Source organism: Oratosquilla oratoria, chromosome 29 (genome assembly GCF_046742065.1).
Source record: "Oratosquilla oratoria isolate Oo_2021 chromosome 29, ASM4674206v1, whole genome shotgun sequence".
Lineage (NCBI taxonomy): Eukaryota > Metazoa > Arthropoda > Malacostraca > Stomatopoda > Squillidae > Oratosquilla > Oratosquilla oratoria.
In genome coordinates, this window is record NC_134805.1 from 519,959 (window position 1) to 542,090 (window position 22,132).

The 22,132-nt window shown below is 45.3% G+C and overlaps 2 protein-coding genes across 2 annotated transcripts; one reads left to right on the forward strand and one right to left on the reverse strand.

Annotated features, from left to right (window-relative positions):
• The first annotated feature begins 9,186 nt into the window (after positions 1 to 9,186).
• On the forward strand, positions 9,187 to 12,159 carry LOC143040551 (uncharacterized). Its single transcript, XM_076211632.1, has 2 exons — positions 9,187 to 9,581; positions 9,831 to 12,159. Exons 1-2 carry the CDS (start codon positions 9,187 to 9,189, stop codon positions 12,157 to 12,159), a joined length of 2,724 nt encoding a protein of 907 aa, XP_076067747.1.
• Positions 12,160 to 17,502: 5,343 nt separating this feature from the next.
• Positions 17,503 to 21,497, reverse strand: LOC143040552 (uncharacterized). Its single transcript, XM_076211633.1, has 5 exons — positions 20,244 to 21,497; positions 19,727 to 20,059; positions 18,943 to 19,522; positions 17,927 to 18,831; positions 17,503 to 17,565 (listed from the first exon to the last, which is right to left on the reverse strand). Exons 1-5 carry the CDS (start codon positions 21,495 to 21,497, stop codon positions 17,503 to 17,505), a joined length of 3,135 nt encoding a protein of 1,044 aa, XP_076067748.1.
• Between the last annotated feature and the right edge of the window lie 635 nt (positions 21,498 to 22,132).

The window sequence follows — 22,132 nt, forward strand, 5'->3', positions numbered from 1 at the left end:
AAAGAATCACTAAAGCAGGTGGAGGGAAGATAAACTTAAAGTTTACTATACAAATAGCAGAAGCATAATTAACAAAATTGATTTGCTGCGAGGTAAAGCATGCGTAGAGAACTTCGATATTATAGCTATTACTGAGTCCTGGATCAACATGGCTGATAAACATTTCTTTCCGGAAATCGAAATAGAAGGATATAAGTTTTTTCACAAGGATAGGGTTGGGAGGAGTGGGGTAGGTGTAGCAGTTTTCGTTAAAAATACAATAAACTTTATCATCAACAATTCGATTAAGAAAGAGGACTGTACGGAATCCATTTGGGTAGAGATTATAGGCAAGAATAAGAAAGTTATTATTGGCGTCTTGTATAGACCTCCTAACCTCAGCATTGAGCAGACTGATCCCCTGATTCATAAAATTCACAGAGCGTCCCAGTATAAAAACGTTGTGATCATGGGAGATTTTAATTATAGAAACATTGACTGGGAAACTTTAATAGGAGATCAGGAAACAAAGAAATTCCTAGATGTGGTGCAGGATAATTTCCTAAAACAAGTGATTACTACGAGAGGAGTAAACACTCTGGACTAGTTGTAACTAGTAATGAACACCTAATGAATAACGTAAAAGTGGGAGATAGTCTAGGCTCTAGCGATCATCAAGAAACAAGATTTAATATTATTTGGGAAGAATTAAAAAGTACGAATAACGTCCAAGTACCAGGTCAAGGTCATGACTAGAGGTCGGGTCACGGAGGGTAATATGCATACCTTGGGTCAGATCATTTGGGGGCGAGGGCTCAACAGACAGGTCAGCAATTTGGATTAAATGTATAGCAATCTAACAGATTTAATTATTAATGCACAGAATCCATTTATCCCCCTGAAATAAATACGGAAAAATAGTAATAATTCCAAATGGATGACGGACAGATTGAAACATGAGATCGGAATGAAAAGAGGACTTTAAATATAAAAAAAAAACCGTGGAACACACCTTAGATCAAGATATAACGAAATGGCAAAGCTGGTTAAAAAGAATACACGTACAGCGAAACGTAATTATGAAATTAAGGTTACTAGTCAAGCAAGATCCAACCCAAAGGGTTTCTTTCATCTCTATAGAACAAAAAATAAAGAAAGAATAGGACCAATTAAAAACGATGAAAATGTCATGATAGAATCGGAGGAAAAATGAGTGAGGAGTTTAACAATTATTTTCTATCGGTGTAATTTTAGGAAGGGATACCGGACAGAATGTCAATGAAGGCCAAAATATCATGATAGGATGTAATATCGCTAGAGGACGAAATGACATATTAGGATGTAATGTCTTAGGACAAAATGTCACAATGGGATGTAATGACAGTGGAGGACAAAAGATCACGATGGGAAATAATGATAGTGGAGAACAAAATATCACGATAGGATGTAATGATAATGGAGGAGAAAATATCACGGTAGGATATAATGTCAGTGAAGAACAAAATATAATTTTAGGAAGAGATACCGGACAGAATGTCAATGAAGGCCAAAATATCAAGATAGGATGTAATGACAGTGGAAGACAAAAGATCACGATGGGATGTAATTATAGTGGAGGAAAAAATATCACGGTAGGATATAATGTCACTGGAGGACAAAATATAATTTTAGAAAGGGATGCCGGACATAATGTCACTGAACGACGGGAGGCCGGCGTAAATCACGGTGACGTAGGGGGACAAAATGTACAAAATAGATCGGATGACCGTAATCGACCAGATGTCCGTGATGGGGGAAATGTTAGTTTTGATAGGAGAAATGTTAATGAGGCATTGAATGTCAATGAAGGACCAAATAATAATAATAATATAGAGCAAGGCATAAATAAAAAACAAAATGATAATATAAGACATGATATTGAAACTCAAAATGTGTCAAAAAGAAATAATCAGGAGTTTCTTAAAACTATGTACTTTAATGCTCGTAGTATTAGGAACAAATTTCAAGAAATACAGGCGTATGTCAAAAGCGAAAATCTCGATATGATAGGAATAACTGAGACATGGTTAAATGGTACAGAGTTCGAAGCTGAATTTAATATTGCGGGATTTAAACACTTTCATCAGGATAGAAACCACAAGAAAGGTGGGGGTGTTCTATTGTACGTTAAAAACAATGTTCATGCTTGTGTTTTAGAGAAAGTGAAACAGGATGCATATGACAGTTTGTGGGTTGAGTTAACCCAAACAAATGGACAAAAAATGAATATAGGTGTAATATATAGGCCAAAGACATTATCATTAGCAGACGACAAACTGTTATTTCAAGAACTGTCTAGTTTCTGCAACCGGGATTTATTGATAATGGGTGATTTCAATTTTACTGACATTGATTGGATGACCCTTGAACATGGCCATATAGGTAGTCGCTTGATTGATTTTCTTGGTGACAATTACTTAATTCAGCATGTAAAAGAGCCCACAAGATATGGAAACTTACTCGATTTATTGATCACTAGCCGCGAAAGCATGGCAACTGATGTAGAAGTCGGTGAATCTGTTGCAAATAGCGATCACAACTTAGTCAGATTCAAACTCCTAAACAATTTTAGAATAGATACTTGTGCTTCTAAAATACCCGATTTCAGTAAAGCTCAGTTCATAGAACTACGTCAGGAGCTTCAGCTTACAGATTGGGAGGACAAATTAAACGAAAGGCCTGTAGATCAGATGTGGGAAATATTTCAAAATACGCTCACTAAGATGATTCAAACTTACATTCCTTTTAAGGACAGACGTCCCCCAAATCAGGCTCGCCCAAAGTGGCTCGACAAAGAAACTGAAAAAAGTATTGCTAAAAAGAGACAGGCTTATAAGAAATATAAGTGCTCGGGTGCATCTAATGACTATGAAAGTTATGTATCAATACAGAGAGATTTAAAAAAGACAATAAGAAAAAGAAAACGACAATACGAAATGAACATCGCTGAGAAATCCAAAGAGAATCCCAAAGAATTCTATAGTTACATTAGAGATAAAAAGGTTGTTAGGAATCACATTGGTCCACTATTATCTGCTGACGGTCAACTTGAATATTCAAATGAAGGAATGTGTAATCTCTTAAACAATTATTTTAGCTCGGTATTCGTAAACGAAACACCTCAAAGTGAATTCCAAACTGAAACCTGTGAAAAGTCTGGGGTAAACTTACTCACTACGGTAAATATAACAAAAGAAACAATTAAAAGGTGTATAGACAAACTCAAAGTTAATAAAACACCAGGGCCTGACGGTTGGCATCCAAGAATCTTAAAGGAAATGAAAAATGAGATTGTTGTTCCATTAGAAATTATTTTCAAGAAATCCATCATATCCGGAGATGTCCCAAGAGAATGGAAGCTAGCTAACGTTACTCCCATATTCAAAAAAGGTGACAAAAAGAAACCAAATAACTATAGGCTTATTAGTTTGACTTCGATCGTAGGAAAAATAATGGAAACTATCATCAGAGATGCTATCGAATATCATTTAGAAAGTAACCGTTTGATAAATGATAGCCAACATGGTTTCAGACGGAAACGTTCTTGCGTGACTAACTTACTCGAATTCTACAACACAGTTGTCTCGAATTATGACAAAAGAAACAATATAGATTTAATATATCTAGACTTTGCAAAAGCTTTTGATACCGTCCCACACGAAAGACTACTTACTAAATTAGCTTTGCATGGAATAAGTGGTAGCCTATTAGGTTGGACTAGTAATTGGTTGAAAGGTCGAAAACAGAGAGTTGTTTTAAATGGAAAAACTTCTGGATGGAAAAATGTTGCAAGTGGAGTTCCTCAGGGTTCCGTTCTTGGGCCACTTCTATTCATAGTATATATAAATGATATAGACCATGGACTAAAATCTACTGTTTCCAAATTTGCTGATGATACAAAACTGTGCGGAGTGGCAAATGATCACTCAAACCAATTAGATATTCAAGAAGATTTAGATCAATTACAGCAATGGTCTGAAAAGTGGCTAATGAAATTTAACACAAGTAAATGCAAGGTAATGCACATAGGTAAAAATAACAGCAAGTACGATTACAAGTTATTTGGAAATTCGTTAACAAAAGTGGATAGTGAAAAAGATCTCGGCGTAATTATCAGTAACGACCTCAAATCATCCAAGCAGTGTATTTCAGCCTCTGAGAAAGCAAATAAGATTCTGGGATTGATTGCGCGATCTTTTGATTTCAAAAGTCCATCACTCATTAACAAGCTATATAAATCGTTAGTTCGTCCACATTTGGAATATGCTGTTTCCGTATGGTCACCGAATCTTATTAAAGACATTGACAGACTGGAAAAAGTACAACGGCGAGCCACAAAACTGATTCCAAATATCAAAAATAAATCATACGAAAATCGACTTAAGCACATGAATCTGTTTTCCCTAAAAAAGCGTAGACTCAGAGGTGACTTGATACAGGTCTTTAAGATTTTAAAGGGAATTGACAACATCAAAAGTGACCAAATTTTCACATTGAATGAGAATCAGACAAGAAACAATGGTCTCAAACTGTCCGGAAATAGATTCAATTTGGAAGTAGGTAGAAACAACTTTGCCAACCGTGTAGTTAATGAATGGAATAAACTTCCTGCACAGGTAGTGCAATGTAGTTCAGTTCGAAGCTTCAAGAATCATTTAGATAAATACCTAAGTAAGATGCTGTAATTATTATAATTTATGTTATATTATTTGTTTTTGTTTTGTTATAATTTGTCTGTCTGATTTTCATTTATTATTAGTTATATGTCAATTTATTATCATTTACTTTTTACCTGTTTGTTTGTTATTCAACTATACCAATGCATTTATTTATGTATTTCAATTGTTATTTACATTGTTATAGTTTTAATTTATTATTAATATGATTTTTTTTTTTTTGCATCCGACCTAGATATGGATCAAAAGGTCTCCTGTCGGCATGCTTTGCCTTTGTAATCCTTTGTAATCCTTTACTAGTGAGAGGTTAGATAAAGTACCTGACTGCTATCCGTTTTTCATAGGGAATGAAGAAAGTAGTCTATCTAATATCAGCATTAGTAAAGTAGAAGTAGTCAAGCAGGGTCCAGACAAAAAAAAATCGGAGAATGCTAAAGGAGTGTAAATTTGAAATCTGCTACCAGTTAACTGAAATATCTAATAAACCAGTAGACACTGGTTTTGTGCCTACTGCTTGGAGGCAAGCAAAAGTTGTTCCTGTTTTAAGAAGGGAGATAGATCGTCTATATGCAACTACATGCCAATCAGTTTGACATCGGTTATAGGAAAAATGCTTGAATCAGTAACAGTAAATAGGCCCAGAGAACACATCTAAAGACACAATTTAATTCGTGATTCATAGTATGGTTTCTCCAAGGGTAAGTCATGTGTGACTAATCTTCTATCCTTTTACACTAAAGTATATAAGGCGTCAAATAACAATGATAATTACGATGTTATTTACCTTGACTTTAGCAAAGCGTTTGACAAGGTGCCACACCAGAGACTACTAAATAAAATGAAAGCCCATAGCATAGGAGGAAAAGTGTTAGAATGGATTAGAGCTTGGATCAGTAACAGAAAACAGCGGGTCACCACAAATGGAGTAAAGTCTTGGTGGAGCAATGTTACTAGTGGGGTCCCCCAGGGCTCGGTTTTGGGTCCCTTGTTGTTCATTATGTACATAAACGACTTAGACGACGGGGTAAATAGTGATGTTAGTAAGCTTGTGGACGACACTAAAACAGGACGCCTAATTAGGTCAGAATGAACATAAATTCACTAAAATCAGTACAGAGAAGAATGACCAAAGTGATACATGGACTCAGAAATTTGCCTTACGAAGAGAGGCTTAGGCACCTTAACTTACACTCTCTGGAAAGACGTAGAGTGCGGGGTGATCTAATTGAGGTATTCAAGTGGATGAAAGGCTTTAACAAGGGTGATGCAAATAAGGTCATCATATTAAAACAACAGGGGAGGACTCGCAGTAATGGGTATAAACTGGACAAATTTAGATTTAAAAAGGAAATAGGAAAGAATTGGTTTACAAATAGGGTGGTCGACGAATGGAATAAACTTAGTAACCATGTAGTAAGCGCTAAAACTATCAGTTGTTTTAAGAAACGGTTAGAAAATATTATGGATGGGGATGACAGGTAGTGATGGATACGAAGCTGCCTAGTGTAGGCCTTATAGTCTCTTGCAGTCTCGTTCATTCTTATGTTCTTATGTATGTATGTTCTTATCCCAGTTTAGTAAGTCCTCTCTATCAAAGACTTCTGTGCCTTTTATGATTCTGTAGAAGGCCATGAGCTCACCTCTTTCTCTTCTTTGTTCTGAAGTTGGTAAATTTGATTTAGACAGTCTCTCCTCATATGACAGGTTTGAAAGTGTTGGGGACCTTTTCGTGGCCGCTCTCTGGATTCTTTCACTTTTCTTTATATTCTTTTATTACTGGGTGACCATAGTGTCGCAGCATACTCCAGTCTAGGTCTTATTATTGGGACTAATAATTTTTTAACCATTTCTTCGTCTAAATAGGTAAAAGTTACCTTTAATGATCCCAGTAAATTGTAAGATTCTTCGACAATATTGTTTATCTGTTTATCAGGGGGACATGTTATTTGTGATTATTACTCCCAGGTCTTCAGGTCACTCTTTACTTCCTTTGTTCCGATTTTGTAGTCCTGATATATATATTTATATATATATATATATATATATATATATATATATATATATATATATATACACACACACACACACACACACACACACACACACACACACACACACACACACACACACACACACACACACACACACATACACACACACACACACACACACACACACACATATATATATATATATATATATATATATATATATATATATATATATATATACATTATTTCAGACAAATGAGGGAGAAATGGGTGGGGAAGGGCAAACGACCTCAGGCCACATAGAACATCCAAATCCTTGCTTCGTCATCTAGAGAAATGCGGAAACCTACCTGACTGGAGCCGCGTGGAAGTTCTACACGAGGGACTTGGAAAAAAGAATACAAAAAAAAGAGGAAAAATGTGGAAGCCTGTGTTGGCGTGGTGTGTAGTGGAATTGTATTGTATTGTTTTAGTATTTATTGTAATAATTATATTATGTTATGTATAAAATGTATTTATATTATGTATAGGATTTGCTTGTATTAGATATCGCAGATGCGATGCGCGTCTTTGTTTTGGCGCGAACGAGAGCGTGGCGTCAGTTTCGAAGACGGCCTTGTTGCGGGTGCACGCATTTAATGATTGTGTGTATTCAAATATAAAATTAAACCCTTTGCTGTGCGCACTCATTAGCCACCCGATACAAGCCACACATATCGCCACCAGGGAAAATAACAGTGACAGAGACGGATTTAAATGCCTGTCAAAAATAGCAAGTGTCTTGATAATTAAATCATTAGCCGAAGAGAAGACCTGACACATCCGCTCACAGCTGGCCGGGTTCCCCCTCGCTGCGATTATAAGACTTGTGGTCCTTTTGTAATGCTCTTGTGATATCGGATTTGTACATAGCTGACTACACTCGTCCGGTGCTGTGTCCGCTATGAAGAAAAGAAGCATCTTTGATGACTCGGAGGACGAGGAAGCAGCAGATGGGCTACCGAAGACAAAGATCAGCAAAGGTCATGTACCTTCAGATATTGATCTGTGCTTTATGGACCCCGAGGATCGAGATAGTAATGACAATGGAAGGAGCACTTCAGACGGCGCATGCGCAGGCATCACCGAGGCAAGCAGCAGCAGAGGGAGCACCACTGAGGCAGACGGTAGCGTTTCCCCTAATAGCAGCGGCAACGGAGACGACGGATGGACAGTGGTCGGCGCCGCCAAAAAGCAACGCGCCCCTCGAACGACGGGTCTTCCAAAGTTCAAACTCGGGGAGACCAACAGCCACACCAGCCAGTATCAGGCCATACTATCCCTCCAGCGAGCCAACCCCGGACTAAGCATGACCATCAGGCCAAATCTGAAAGGGGAGTATGTACTCACCCCCAAGGACGACGATAGCACGTCTAGGATGCGCACCCTCGCACAGGGTCCCACTCCTAAGCTGGTGCTTCTGGACCCCAGCGACAAGCGCACCAAGGGTATCCTCCAACGCTTTCCATTGGATATGCCCCTGGAAGCGGTGGGAGACCACCCCAGCGTCCTCAGGGCGGAACGGCTCCGCAATACGCGGGACAAAGTTTCAACCCGCCAGGTTCTGGTAGAACTTGAGGGGCCCCTACCGGAAAAACTCGACCTGGGGCCATTGGGAAAGTACGCCCTAAGGCCCTACGACCGAGAGCCGATACGGTGCTACAAGTGCCAACGATATAACCACCTGCAGAGTTGCTGCCCCAACACCACGAGATGCGGAGTATGCAGCTTAGCACACGCAACGGAAGTGTGCATAGAGAAGCACAAGGAGAACCAGGCCACCACGGCTCGGTGCCCCAACTGTCAAAAAAAGCACCACGCATGGCATCCTCGCTGTCCAGAACGCATCCGACGGCTCCCTGGTGGCAGACAAAACCCTCAAGGCGAAGCGCGGAACGCACCACCCCCCTCCCAGCAGCAGCAGCCTCTGTTCGTGCCCGCTCCCCCACCATCACGCCCAGCCTGGGGTCAAGCACCCACCCCCCGCCAAGAACTGGAAGAGCAGCCTAACCCTCCCCCAACACAAACCCAGCCCTCAACTAGGCCCCAAGCAGAGATCCACAACGCCCGGCGCAAGAGACGTCGACGACGAAAGAAGAAGACACCAGAAACTCCAGCACCCCCAGCTAGGAGAACCGCCCCGGCAACCCTCGCCACATCCACTACCGCAGTCCCTCCAGCCAAACTCCCGGCCGGAGACAAACCAGCGACCGGAGTCAGGCCCATTGCCACCCGCTACCCACCGCTTGAGGGGATGCTCATGGCAGCTGCAGCAGTCTTCAGACGCCTGCTACAACAGCCAAACACTGTTCCAGGCAGAGATGAAGACCTGGCCTCTCTTCTCATTCGAGAAGTAATGGCGGCCACTTTCGAGGGCACATTACCCACCCCGCACCAGCCTGCCAGGACACCCACCAACAGCGTCTCCCCCCACCACCAAGATGGAGCAGAGTAATGCGCACATGAGAAATTCTCCAGCACCACACGACCTCGGCAGCCTGAAGGTGCTCCAGTGGAACATGCAGGGAATACGCAACAAGAAGCACCAACTCCTCCAAACAATCATGGAGGAGAGCATGGATATCGTGCTTCTACAGGAAACATTAGCACCCGGTGACTTCGAATGGAGAATAGGGGGCTACACGGTCCACTCACTCCCGCTTGACAGAGGCATAGGACACCGTGGTTGCATGGTGCTGGTGAAGAATAACCTACCACACCGCAGGGTTGCGCGACCCGTACACTGTGGTGAGGGTGTGGAGGTGATGGCTGTGGAGCTCCTCCTTCCCGACCTGCCACTCCTCATCTATAACATCTACAGGAGCCCCGGGAAACTGTTGGAGGTCGATGAGATACTGTCACTAGCTACCCACAACAATATCTTAGTAGCTGGAGACTTCAACGCCCATCATCCACTGCTTCACTCCCCCTCTCCGACTAACCCGACCGGCCGCCAACTGGCAACCACGTTGGAAGAGGTCCAGGACATCTCCCTTCTAAATACTGGGGAACCCACTCACGTCCGGGGAGGCAGACTGGATCTCACCCTGGTGTCAACCAATCTAGTTTCCGGAAGTAGCTGGCGTGTGCATCCTACTCTCACCAGCGACCACTACGCCGTCATCACCACTCTAAGGGCCGCACTCCCACTACCACCGCTCCAACCACCTCGATGGGACCTGCGGAGGGCGGACTGGAAGAAGTTCCAGGCCGCCCTGGATGACTGGTGGAAAGCGTGCGACCCGCCGGAGGACCTAGACCAGCGAGAAACAGAATTCACTACAGCAATCGAAAGAGCAGCAGAAGCAGCCATCCCCAGACGACATCCAGGGCATCGATGGCGTCGGAACTGGTGGTTCTACAATGAGGAAGTCCGGGAGCAGAATCACCTGGTCAACATTCATCGGAAGCTGTACCGCAAGCGACCCACTTCAACTAACCTACAATTGTTGAAGGAAGTGGTTACACACGCTCGACAAGTCTCAAGCCGGGTACGGGAGGCCAAATGGCTGGAGTGGTGTGCCAGCTTTTCCCAGCACACCAGCTTGGCAGACTTGTGGGCCAAACTGAGGACGGCTTCCGGGAAGCGCGCCCCTCGTCCTGCCTCACACCCAGAGCCACAACAGGAAGCAGAACGACTAGCGGATATGTTCGCCACACGGTGCGCCAACTCCCAGCTCCCCGCACAGATGCAGAACCTCCAGCAGCAGCTCAGGCCAGCACGAGAGCAGGCCGTCGGTACGGCGCGAGCAACACCTGACGTCACCGATGTACCTTTCACGCCACAAGAACTGGCCCGGGCCAAGAAAGGTAGAGATACGGCTACGGGAGCGGATGGCGTGACCTATTCTATGCTAGCTCACGCGGGGCCTGCCGGGGAGGCAGCACTACTGGCCCTGATGAACCATTCGTGGCTGGTAGGACGTCTCCCAACCACCTGGAAACGAGCGGACATCCAGCCCATCCCTAAGCCCAGGGAGCCCTCCAAGCCACGTCCCATCTCCTTGCTGAGCTGCACGGCCAAGACAGCGGAGCGCATGGTACTCACCCGACTCATGTGGCGTCTGGGCCCCCTCCACCCACACATCTTCGGATTCTCCAAGGGCGTAGGGACGGCCGACAGCATCATGACTCTCCTGAGTCACATAGACAACCGCCCTGCCGTGGCCGTTTTCCTCGACCTGGAAAAAGCGTTCGAGCTAGCCAGTGCTCACGCCATCCTAGATGCGCTGGTACAGCGGGGTGTCCAGGGACGACTCCTCTCCTGGATAGAGGACTACCTGCTACACCGACGCGCCCGGGTCAGGTTCCAAGGCCACCTTTCAGCCTACCGGGACCTAGAGAACGGCACTCCGCAGGGTGGGGTTCTCAGCCCCGTCCTCTTCAACCTCCTAATGGAACAGTTGGTGAGCCTACCCTTCCGGGGTGGCACGGCGCTTCTCAGCTATGCCGACGACCTGGTTCTTGTCGTCTCGGGCAAAACCCGAGGCAATAGGATCACCAGAGCACAAGAGGGCCTTGATCTTATCTCTAACAAGTGTGAAGAACTGGGCCTCAAGATCTCAGCTGAGAAGTCCAAGGCCTTGATGCTTAAGGCCACCACCCCGGACACCCACCTCCACATTCAGGGTATCCAGCTGGCTTGGACCAGCTCGTACCAGTACCTGGGAGTATGGGTTGACCAAGGCTTATCCTTCAACACCCAGGTCACCTACCTAAGGGAGAGGACGAGGACGAGAATCAATGTCATGAGGGCGATGACAAGGACACACTCTGGAGCCTCACATGCCGTGCTGCGCCTGTACTACATACAGGCCGTCCGCTCGTTGATTGACTACAGCGCTGTCGTGCTGGTTTCCCTGTCACCCACCCAACAAAGGAGGATCGAGTGCATCCAGAACCAGGCCATGAGGACCATGCTCGGGGCACCTCGCTGGACCAGTATGTCCATAATGCAAAGTGAGACTCGACTGGTACCTCTGGCCTCCAGGGTTCAACATATTGCGACTTGCCGGGTGGCTAAGATCCTCCGACAAGACAGGGAGACCATAGCACGAACCAAAATCAAAAGGACCCTACCGCAGCGACGGGACCTCTTCAGCACAAACACCTGGCTACGGAGGATAGCTGACGCCACCAATGCACTGTTCGACGACGGTCAAATAGCCATGTGGAGTCCGGATCTGGCCGTTGCAAACTACGTTGTACCGGCCCCATGGCAGCCCCCACCCGTCGAAATCATCATCAACAACCCGCCAGCAAGGAAGGCACAGTGCACACAACACGAGCTGCGGTTACACGCGCTGGCATCTGTGACACAGGCCAGCATCCCAGGGGGAGCCGTGTACTACACAGACGGATCTGTGGACCCTGTTCGAGGCACGACCGGAGCTGGTAACATCCATTCAGCTCAGCGCGCAGAGACTTGCCGGTGAAGGCCGGCACATACGGATGAACTGGGTACCCAGTCACGTGGGGCTCCGAGGGAACGAGTTGGCGGATGCAGCAGCCCGAGCAGCTAGCACCATGCCCGCAGTATCCTGCTACGTCCTCCCCAGCCTGCAGCAGATCAAGACGCAGGCTAAGCGGAGCACCTGGCACTCCGCTCATCACCACCATCGCACCATGGAGAGAACCTCGCGGCAGGCAGCATGGTACGCTGCCACCACAAATTACCAGCCGCTACAATGCGGCCGTCCGCTAACTAGAGCCGACCAAGTTCGGTTGCACAGGCTCCGGCTCGGGTACGGCACGCTGGAGCAGCTACGGCCCGAGTTCAGTGGTCAGGAGTGCGAACACTGCGGCCTCCAGAGCCGTCGACCGCTGATACACTACCTGGTTCACTGCCCCGCCACAGCTCAACTAAGACAGCAACCCATCGAGGGCCCACAGGATGAGGAAGCTTTGGCCGCCCATTTGGTCAGGCGGGCTCTTAACACACCTAGCAAATTGCTAACCATCATGCGAGACATTCCGCCCCCTCGCTGAAACATGGTAGCAAAATATCGGGGCGTAAGCCCCAGCGGCGGGCTTGTGGCCCGCGCATTTTTATATGTATATGTATATAGTTATAAGTATATGTATGCACGAGTATATATACATACGTGTATGTGATTGTGTATATATTCATGTACTAATGTTAAATAATAAACTAACTAACTGTAATGCTCTGGAGTACTCAAGCCAACTACAGGGGCCGGTAGTCATACACACCGACTCTCTTGCGGTGACACAAGTACTCCAGAAGAAGGACATACCCACCAACATACACATTATCACAACAATACTCTACCTCCTGCAGCTACACAACGAACAAGATCGCCCAGTCATCATCAACTGGATACCCAGCCACATAGGGATACACGGAAACGAACGAGCAGATGAGCTGGCCAAGACAACACGCTACCATCCTCACATAGAAATCAAAGTCCAACCATCAACCACATTAATCAAAAGCTGGGCCAAAGACCACCTATAACGAACAAAGGTAGCCAACCACAGAAGATCGATAAGCTCAGCATCAGCAAGCGCAATGTGGTACGAGAGGGCCACCAAACTGTGCCCTCATCCCGCCACCAAGATCGCCGACACAGGACTCTCCGTGATCATCCACAGGCTCAGGTTGGGGTACAAGTGCTGCTGGGAAATCATCGAACGACAGGAAAGGGAATGCGACCACTGCGGGATGAACACCTCAGAGCCTCTCCTTCACTATCTACTAAAGTGCGCTCACACCATCGCCCTGAGAAGAGGTAGACAATTCAACCCCATGGCCCCCGAAGCTTGGAAGACTGGAGCCGACATAGTTTACAACATCACCGAAAACATAGAACGGCTCGCCCACATCCTGGTCGGATACCCTCCGCCCAGATAACTACAAAAACGCCGAAGTAGCTGAACACAGAGCGGCTCAACACTTACGGGCCTCCGAATGGAGAAAGGCCCGTGTGTAGATAAATATCATCTACCGAAAAAAAAATGTAATGCAACATGTCCTCTGAAGAAGACCAAGTTGGTCGAAACGTTAGGGCAATAAACTCTATTCCCGACACATCTTCGTTTGCCCTTTCCCACCCATTTCTCTCTCTCTTATATATATATATATATATATATATATATATATATATATATATATATATATATATATATATATATATATATGATATATATGTATATGTCATGCGCGATCGATCGATCCATCGATCGCGCTGCGCAATCGATGGATGTCCCTATCCTGATCACTATACCAGTTCCAAACCAATAAACTCTATGAAGAAGTGGTCATTATACAATTTTAAACTATTTTTATATCATGACGTGGTCATTTTTTCCAATTTTACAAATTCAAATATTATTGTGATTTAGTTAGCGTGGGCTCTTCATCCATAATGTGTATAAAAATTATTCTTTGTACATGACATGTTTCATCATAACGCATCAACTTTTATTGCACAGCGAAACTGGAAATGAAACGCATTTCTTATGTTGTCCACGCTCCTATCGCCATTTCTCTGGGTTATTTTAAACTAAACGTCAAATGAACATAATACTAGTATGGTCCGCCGTTGTTCCTGTATTGCTGATGATTTAGTCAGCATGACACGACTTATTGAAGAGGATATGATATAGTGAGGAGCTGGTCAGTTGAAATCGCCGATGATTTAGTCAGCAGGACAGTGACGCAAATTACTGAAGAGGATGTGATATATTAGTGAGGAGTTGGTGAATTCAAATCGCTGATGATTTAGTCAGCAAGAGAGACTGACACGTACTAATTACTGAAGAGGATGTGATATAATGAGGAGTTTGTCAGTTCAAATCAATGATCTAGTCAGCAGAAGAGGAAAATTCTGTATTTTAGAACAAAGATTAAACTTTATAGTGAGTACAAAATAGAGCAGATGAATTTTCGAATGCCAAACTTAAAATGCTCTGGTTTGTTCTTTTGTTTTTGTAAGTTTGTTGTTGTAGTTAAACAAATGGTCTTTTTCCAAATCCGGTAGTTTGAATATAAAATTTTATATGTGGGGCTCTCATGTCCAACAAGAAACTTTTGTGTGTACTTTAAAATTTCCTTGGTTACCACAACAACTAGTTTAAAGAAAATCAAAAAGAAAGAAAAAGGAATAATCGCTAAAATAATAATTATTAAGAATGTTGAATAATAATTATTAGGAATGTTCAATATTCAAAGTTAAATGATCTATACTAAAATGTCCTCCATGCACAAGGGGGCCACTGCGATCGCTGCTGCCTAGTGAGATGGGTTAGCTTTATCAAAAGATGCCATCAATTACTAAAATATTGAAGAGAAATATTCACTGATTAATTCAACTAAAAAAAATTATTGGTTCGGGTTAGTGACGATTCAATAATAGTTGAAGACAAAGTTTCAATATTTTGTGCATCACCGTACATAAAGTCCTATAGTTTGGTTCTGGTGGCTAGGGATCTAGATTAGAGCTAGGCAAATTTGCATGTATCATATTACTAATTAAAATGCTAAACATAAATGAAAATCTGTATAGCTACCAAAAACTACCAGGAGATAACTTTTTGAAAAAGTAAAATATCGTGGCTCTCATACTTACCGTGAGATCGCTGGTCAGGCCTCCTTTACAACCTTCACTCCTCTGTTTAACACATTGCCATCTTACATAATCTTTTATTTTATTTTTTAACATACATGTAACCATTGTAACACAATTTCACTGCACCCTTATTTGTCTTTATGACCTCCATGGTAACTTCTCAGTCTTGGAATAAACTGAAATGGTGGGTACTGACCTTTCTTTTATATGATACTGGATGAAGAAGTGTGAATAATAAGCAGGGAAAAACTTATGCAAAAGGTTAATCACATTCAAAAAGTGTAAGTTTGCTAATTGCTATAAAGCATAAAAACATCTCGCCTATAAAGTTCAAATAAATATGTAATGCTTTACAACTCTGTAAAATGTAAACTGTAATACTTAAGAAGTTTTTAAACAAACTTCTTAAGTAAAAAACCTGCAATTAAAATATACAAATAATTCTAAAATTATTCAAAACATTTATCCACTCATAATAATCTCACCTCAAAGTTCAAACATTGGAAAAATATACAAATTATTCTAAAATTATTCAAAACATTTATCCACTCATAATAATCTCACCTCAAAGTTCAAACATTGGAAAAACATCTGTTTGGACAAACTTTATAAAAAAAAAAAACATCAAAACGCAATCAGGGGTCCTTCAAACATGAAACAAATTAAGAAAAACATTTCTTTAATGAAATAAAATCAATTAGGAATCCCTCAAAGGAAATAATGATACCCCCAAAATAAACTGTTATCATTATCTTTAATCAAAAGTTTTCTGATACCAATGCCAATTAATGGACACTATAAGATCCTAAGAATTGTAATATTTTTCAAAACTACTCAGTCAAAACTACTCGTATTCTATTCTATCTTACCTTGAATTTTAAAGAAAGAGGTTCAATAATTAAAAGGAAACAAAATTAAAATCGGAATACAATATAAAAATCTTAATAAAAATAAAGTCATAGTCCCCCCCAAAAGTCATATAGATTTAGATAAGAATGCCATCAGGGTGTGTAAGATTTTTAGGGTGTGAGCATTTGTCCATTTTTCTAATTAAGGCTGTGAGCGTTTGTCCGTACCCCATAGACCTGCTGACCTCAACATTGAGCAGACTAACCCCCCCCCCCCCCGATTCATGAAATTCGCAGGGCATCCCAGTACAAAAACGTTGTGACCATGGAAGATTTTAATTATAGAAACATTGACTGGGAAATTTTAGTAGACCAGGAAGCGAAATTTTTCATAGATGTGGTGCAGGATAACTTCCTAAAACAAATAATTACCGATCCTACGAGGGAAGAGGATACTCTGGACTTTTCCTAATAATGAGCGCCTAACGAGTAACGTAAAAGTGGGAAATAGTCTAGGCTCTAGCGATCTTTACGAAACAAGATATTTTATATGGGTACAATTAAAAAGTACGAATAACGTTCAAGTACCAGACTTCAGAAGAGCCAATTTTGACAAGACGAGAAACTATACGAGACATTTGATCACTTACGGGACCAAACCAGGGGGCCGTGACTGGACGTCATTAGCGCGGTCAGTAGTCGGGTCACGAAAGGTATGTGGACCTTAGGCTAGGTCACTTGTGGGCACAGGGTCAACAACCAGATTTAGCGATTTGGACGAAATGTATAGTAACCTAATGATTTCATTTCTAAATTAAAAATAATAATAATAATAATAATAATGAAAATAGATAAATAAATAAATAAATAGATTTATTCCCCTCAAGTCAATACGAAAGAATAGTAATATTCCCAAATGGATGACGGACAGGTTGAAACTTAATATCAGAATGAAAAGAGGACTTTACATAAGAATAAAAAACGGGGAGACACACCTTTGATCAAAATGCTGAACGGACAAAATGTCCTGAAATCTGCACCCCCGGGACAAAATGTCCCCAATATTTAGGACAAAAGGTACCAATTTTTTTCAACTGTTTTTTTTTTATCAACTGTTTATACATTTTGGGTCATAGTTAATTGTGGTTTTATAATAACCCTTAAATTCTGGAGAATCTCTATATATAAACAAAGTACAATAATATTTGATATTTTATTAAATATCACAATGATGACTCACAGTACATCTCACAAATCATATAAGATGATAAATCACAGTACATATCACTGTACATATCACATATAATACAGGACATATATAATATATAATACAGATGGCCTAGACGTTGGGCTGGCCACCACGCAGGTTGTGACTGATGCCACGCAGGAACTCTGGGATGGTCTGACATGGTTGAGTAGCTCAGTAAAACTGACATGCCTTGTCTAGTTCTAGTTTTGTGATTTTAGTCCCAGCGGAGCTAGCCGATTTAGGGACTGGCTTGTAGTTTCTGGGTGGCTTCAAATAGTGTATTTGGAGATGTTAGGGAAGTGTTGGGGTGATTTGAGAAGTTGTGTAATTGGGTAAGAGTTTTGATTTTCGCTTGTGGGCATGCGGGTGCATGTGGGGGTGGTCGGGGTGTTTACAGCAGTCCCCCGACTGGGGAGGAGCAGACGAGGTTGGCTGCAAGGACGAGGAGGTCGACTTTGGAGGAGGAGTCCGCAATGAGGCGTTCGAGGGCTGTGGCAGGGTCATTGAAGTTTGCCCTTAGGGGCCGGAAGTGGGCTTCCAATTCGGGGCACAAGAAGAGGCAGTACTTGAAAGATACTTCCGCGCCACAGGTGCAGCGGGAAGTGGTATATTTGGTCCGCCAGTGATTCACCCGTATCCTGCTGACTGTTGCCGCAATGTACGGGGGTAGAGTGGAGAAGGTAGGGGGGGTCGGTCCAAGGCAGGTCTTAAGGAGCCATCCACGTTCAACAGCAGTAGAGTGGTACTCCAATTTCCAGAGGTCCCAGGCAGCGCGGTCAATTTTGCAAAATAAGTCATGTGCAGAGGGTTGGATTGAGGTGACTTTGCTGTTAGGCAATGTGGCGCCTGTTTTGTCTGCCATCTCGTTGCCAAGGAGGCCCACGTGCGAGGGGACCCATTGGAATCGGAAGTGGACTCCTGCCCTGCCGGCCTCCGTTAGAAGGCACAGGACGTCGTTAAGGATGGCGGGACGTGACGCACAGCTGCCGTTCTGGATAGCTATTAGACTAGATTTCGAGTCTGATAGCACCGTTACCTGCGGTGGTGGGTGGGGAAGGGCGAGTACAGTTTGCACTGCCTCTCTGATGGCGACGAGCTCAGCCGTGAGGATGGTGGTGGGGGGTAGTTTCACTGGGTGAGCTTCCTTTGTGTTGTACAGGTAGATGCCTGCTCCTGAGCGTCCATCTTCGAACACTGATCCGTCTGTATATATCAGCAGGTCGTCACGGTATTTGAGCGCAATCTGCTCCCTTGCTCGCGCTGCAAGCGTGTGTGGGTCGTCTCGACGGCTAACTCCGGGAAGGTTAAGCTCCACCTCAGGAGGGGTGAGGGTCCACGGAGGGAAGGGGTCCACCTGGCACTGGGCAATCCTCCGGCGTTGGCCAGGTTGGATTTTGGCCTTCTTGCAGATGTCCCTTACTGTAAAGGGAAGGCCGTGAACGGGAACGGGGGTGGAGGCTGAGTTCCAGCTCTCATCCATCTCTTCATCTGTGGAGTTAGGTACCCTTGCAGAGCTGAATAGGTATGTACAGGCATCCTTCTTCAGGCAATGCCAGAGTGGTAGTAGGCCGGCTTCATTGTAGATTTGGGCCTGGGGAACCGACTTTGCTAGTCCTAGCCCTAGGCGGAGCGCTTGGCACTCTACCCGAGCCATTCTTTGCACGGCCGTCGGAGGGAGGTCGTGGAGAGCGGGGGCGCCGAAGAAAAGGCGGGAACGCACGAGGCTCTGAATGATGGGAATCAGAGTTTCCCTGCGTTGGCCCCATTTCTCCCGACGGATGACTCTGACGAGATTGAGCGCCCGTCTGGCACTGAGACAGGCAAGTCTCAGGTGCTCGTTCCAAAGGCCGTCCCGCTGGAAGGTGACCCCCAGGTAGCGGACGGAGGCAGCGGGTTTCACAGCAGTACCGCAGACCGTGATTTGATTCCAGTCCGGATACTGACCTGCGTTATAACCCTTGCTGTGCACCGGCATGTATACAGTTTTGGTCCCGGAGAGGGTGAATCCAAGGTCCATGAGATGGTTTACGACCACGTCCACTTGCTCTTGAAGTACCCTTACCTTCGCCCGATGGTTTGCAGAGTTCTTCTTTGGCCGTCGGTACCTGGACTTCCTCCAGAGGGCTATGTCGTCAGCGTAGGCAGTGACTATGGTGTCATGTCTCACCCCCTCTCCCACCCCCGCTAGTAGCAGGGTGAAGAGTAGGGGGGCGACGACGGAGCCCTGGGGGACCCCCATGTCGATTTTGGCTTGCGAACTGATGATCCATTTCCACCGAACCGCAATTGTTCTGCCGGCGAGAAACGACTTCACGAAGTTGAAGATTGCCGGGGAGACCCCTATGGACTTCAGCTTCAATAGGAGCTTTGTGTGCCAAACAGTGTCAAAAGCCTTGGAGATGTCCAGGAAACAAGTGTGAAGAATTCTTCTCTGCCTTCGGGCTCTCCGGATGTGTTCGGCGAGCTTCACGACGTGATCCGTTACGCTTCTACCCCTCCTGAACCCTGCTTGAAGCTTCGGGAGGCACTTGTTCGAGTCCACATGGTGGCTTAGGCGGTTCAGGATGATACGTTCGTAGACCTTTCCGACGTGGGAGGTGAGGGCCACAGGCCGGTGGTTTTCCACCAGGTTCCTCTGTTTTCCCGCCTTGGGAATGGGGACCACAATTGCATGTTTCCATGCCAGTGGTACCAAGCCTTCTCTCCAGCATTTGTTGTAGATCGCCAACAAGGATTGCTAGAGGGCGGGAGGGAGGTGTCGCAGAAGTGGGTACGCAATTTGGTCTGCATCTGGGGATTTCTTGGTGGCCTTAATGGCCCTGAAAGCCCACTTCAGCTCGAAGAGCGAGAGGTCCGTGTGCTCCCCCTTGGGGGGGGGGGGGGAGGTCCACAAGGTCATCATGGGCTGCCCGGAAGTTGCGCTTCTCAGCGGGGAGGCTAGCTGAGGAGCTCGCGCTGGCAAAGTGGTGGAGGAGCCCCTCTGCCTTATCCTCGGCTGTGCGCAACACCCTTCCATCGGGAGCCTTGAACCTCTTCCATGCTTCGGTGAGGTCCAGCTTGTCCTTCTTGACGTTTTTCCAGTAGTCCAGTTTTGCTTGAGCAATGGTCTTCTTGCACAGAGCTTTGGTCTGTTTCATTTCGATATGGGCGGACTCCGAGCCCTCCCTCCTGTACCGCTGATAGGCCAGTTTTTTCTTTTCAACAGCCTCCTTGCAGTTCTCCGTCCACCATGGATGGCCGCGTCTTCCGTGCTTACCGCCAGTCACTGGGATGGCTAGCCGGGCCGCCTCGAGCACAATGTCCGTGAAGAGGGTGTTTAATTCCTCTATCGGGCGGGTGAGCTCGAGTTTGAGGTGGGCGTCGGCTAGGTGGGCTTGAAAGGTCGTCCAGTCCGCTTTTCCCAGGTTTAAAGTTGCTTGAGATGGCGGGGGGTGGGTAGTGGGGGTGAGGTGTAAGGTGACGGTGATGGGGAGGTGGTCGGAGGACAAAGGGTCGTCCTGGACCGCCCATTCCGTAATCCCCGCAATGTTTGGGGATGCGAAAGAGAGATCTAAGGCTGAGGTACCATGTTCTGGGCAGTCAGGTAGCCTAGTGTGTCTCCCATCGTTAAGAAGGACGATGTCAGCCGCGTCTAGTTGGGAGCATAATTCTGGTGAGGAGCGGGGGTATCCGTCCTCCCAAAGGGCGTCCCTTCTGTTGAAGTCACCTACCACGATCCAATTGTCCGGGAGGGTTCCCAGCCACTCGAATTTAAGCGACGTGGTTGGGTTGTAAAAGTTGAGTAAGTGTACTGACCGGCCATCTTGTAAAGAAACGGAGGATACCACCCCGTAGCCTTCTTCCAGGGGGGAGCCTGGAAGTGACCCAGCACGGGCGGCCAGTCCTATGGAGACGTACGTGGCGGTTCGAACCTTGCCGGGGTCGTCGGTTGCGAAGAAGGGAGGGTAGTGATACCCTGGCAGGGTTGGCAACTGGTGGGGAGAGGTGTGGAGGGATTGTAGTGCAAGTACCTGATAGGAGCTTCCTGCAAGGTGCTGCACTAGGAGGTCTCGGGCGGTGTTAATCGCCCTACAGTTCCATTGCATAATTTTAATTACCTCCATTATTGGTAATCTCTGAGATGGATTTTAGGATCACGAAGATCCCATCTAGTAGCTTGGCTGCTTGTGGGTTGGACCGTGCCAGGTCCCGTTGTAGGGACTCAACGGTGGTCACGAGGTAATTAATGGTGCTGGCTGCGGGTGTGTCGTTGGGTGGGGGTGGGGAAGGTGACGAGGTATGCTCGTGTGTGGTCTCGCTGCCTTTTGTATGCCTAGTGGTGCTGTCCCCATCATCTAGGGGGATGCCCTCATCCTCTTCCCTGGGGTGGGTAGGCATTGTGGATGGTTCTGCCTCTTTGTTTTTAGTTTTGGAAGCCTTGGATTTCCTCTTCCTGGGTCTGAGTTTCTTCCTTTCCTCGGTGGTCTTGCCGACTTCAGTGGAAGATGAAACGTCCAAGGAGACGGTGGTTGGGGTGGGAAGCCTTAGATTTGCCTCCTTTTTCGGGGGTTTTGAATTCTTGGGGGGAGCAGCGAAGTCTCTCTCTTTCGCCCATTCATCCTTTAAACGGGATTCCCAACGTTCCCTGGCGATGACCAAAGCCTCTGCGAAGGAGGTGTAGCGCTGGTTTTTCACTTCATGCGCTATTTCCGGATGGCTACTTCCGGACAGTTGGGGTACG

Coding starts and splice junctions, on each gene's coding strand:
- LOC143040551 (XM_076211632.1), top strand. CDS start 9,187: ATGAGAAATTCTCCAGCACCACACGACCTCGGCAGCCTGAAGGTGCTC. Junction 9,582..9,830: donor TTGGAGGTCGATGAGATACT/GTCACTAGCTAC, acceptor TACTCTCACCAG/CGACCACTACGCCGTCATCA.
- LOC143040552 (XM_076211633.1), bottom strand. CDS start 21,497: ATGCAATGGAACTGTAGGGCGATTAACACCGCCCGAGACCTCCTAGTG. Junction 18,832..18,942: donor TTGCCTGAAGAAGGATGCCT/GTACATACCTAT, acceptor TTCCCTTTACAG/TAAGGGACATCTGCAAGAAG. Junction 17,566..17,926: donor CCCACTTCCGGCCCCTAAGG/GCAAACTTCAAT, acceptor CAACCATGTCAG/ACCATCCCAGAGTTCCTGCG.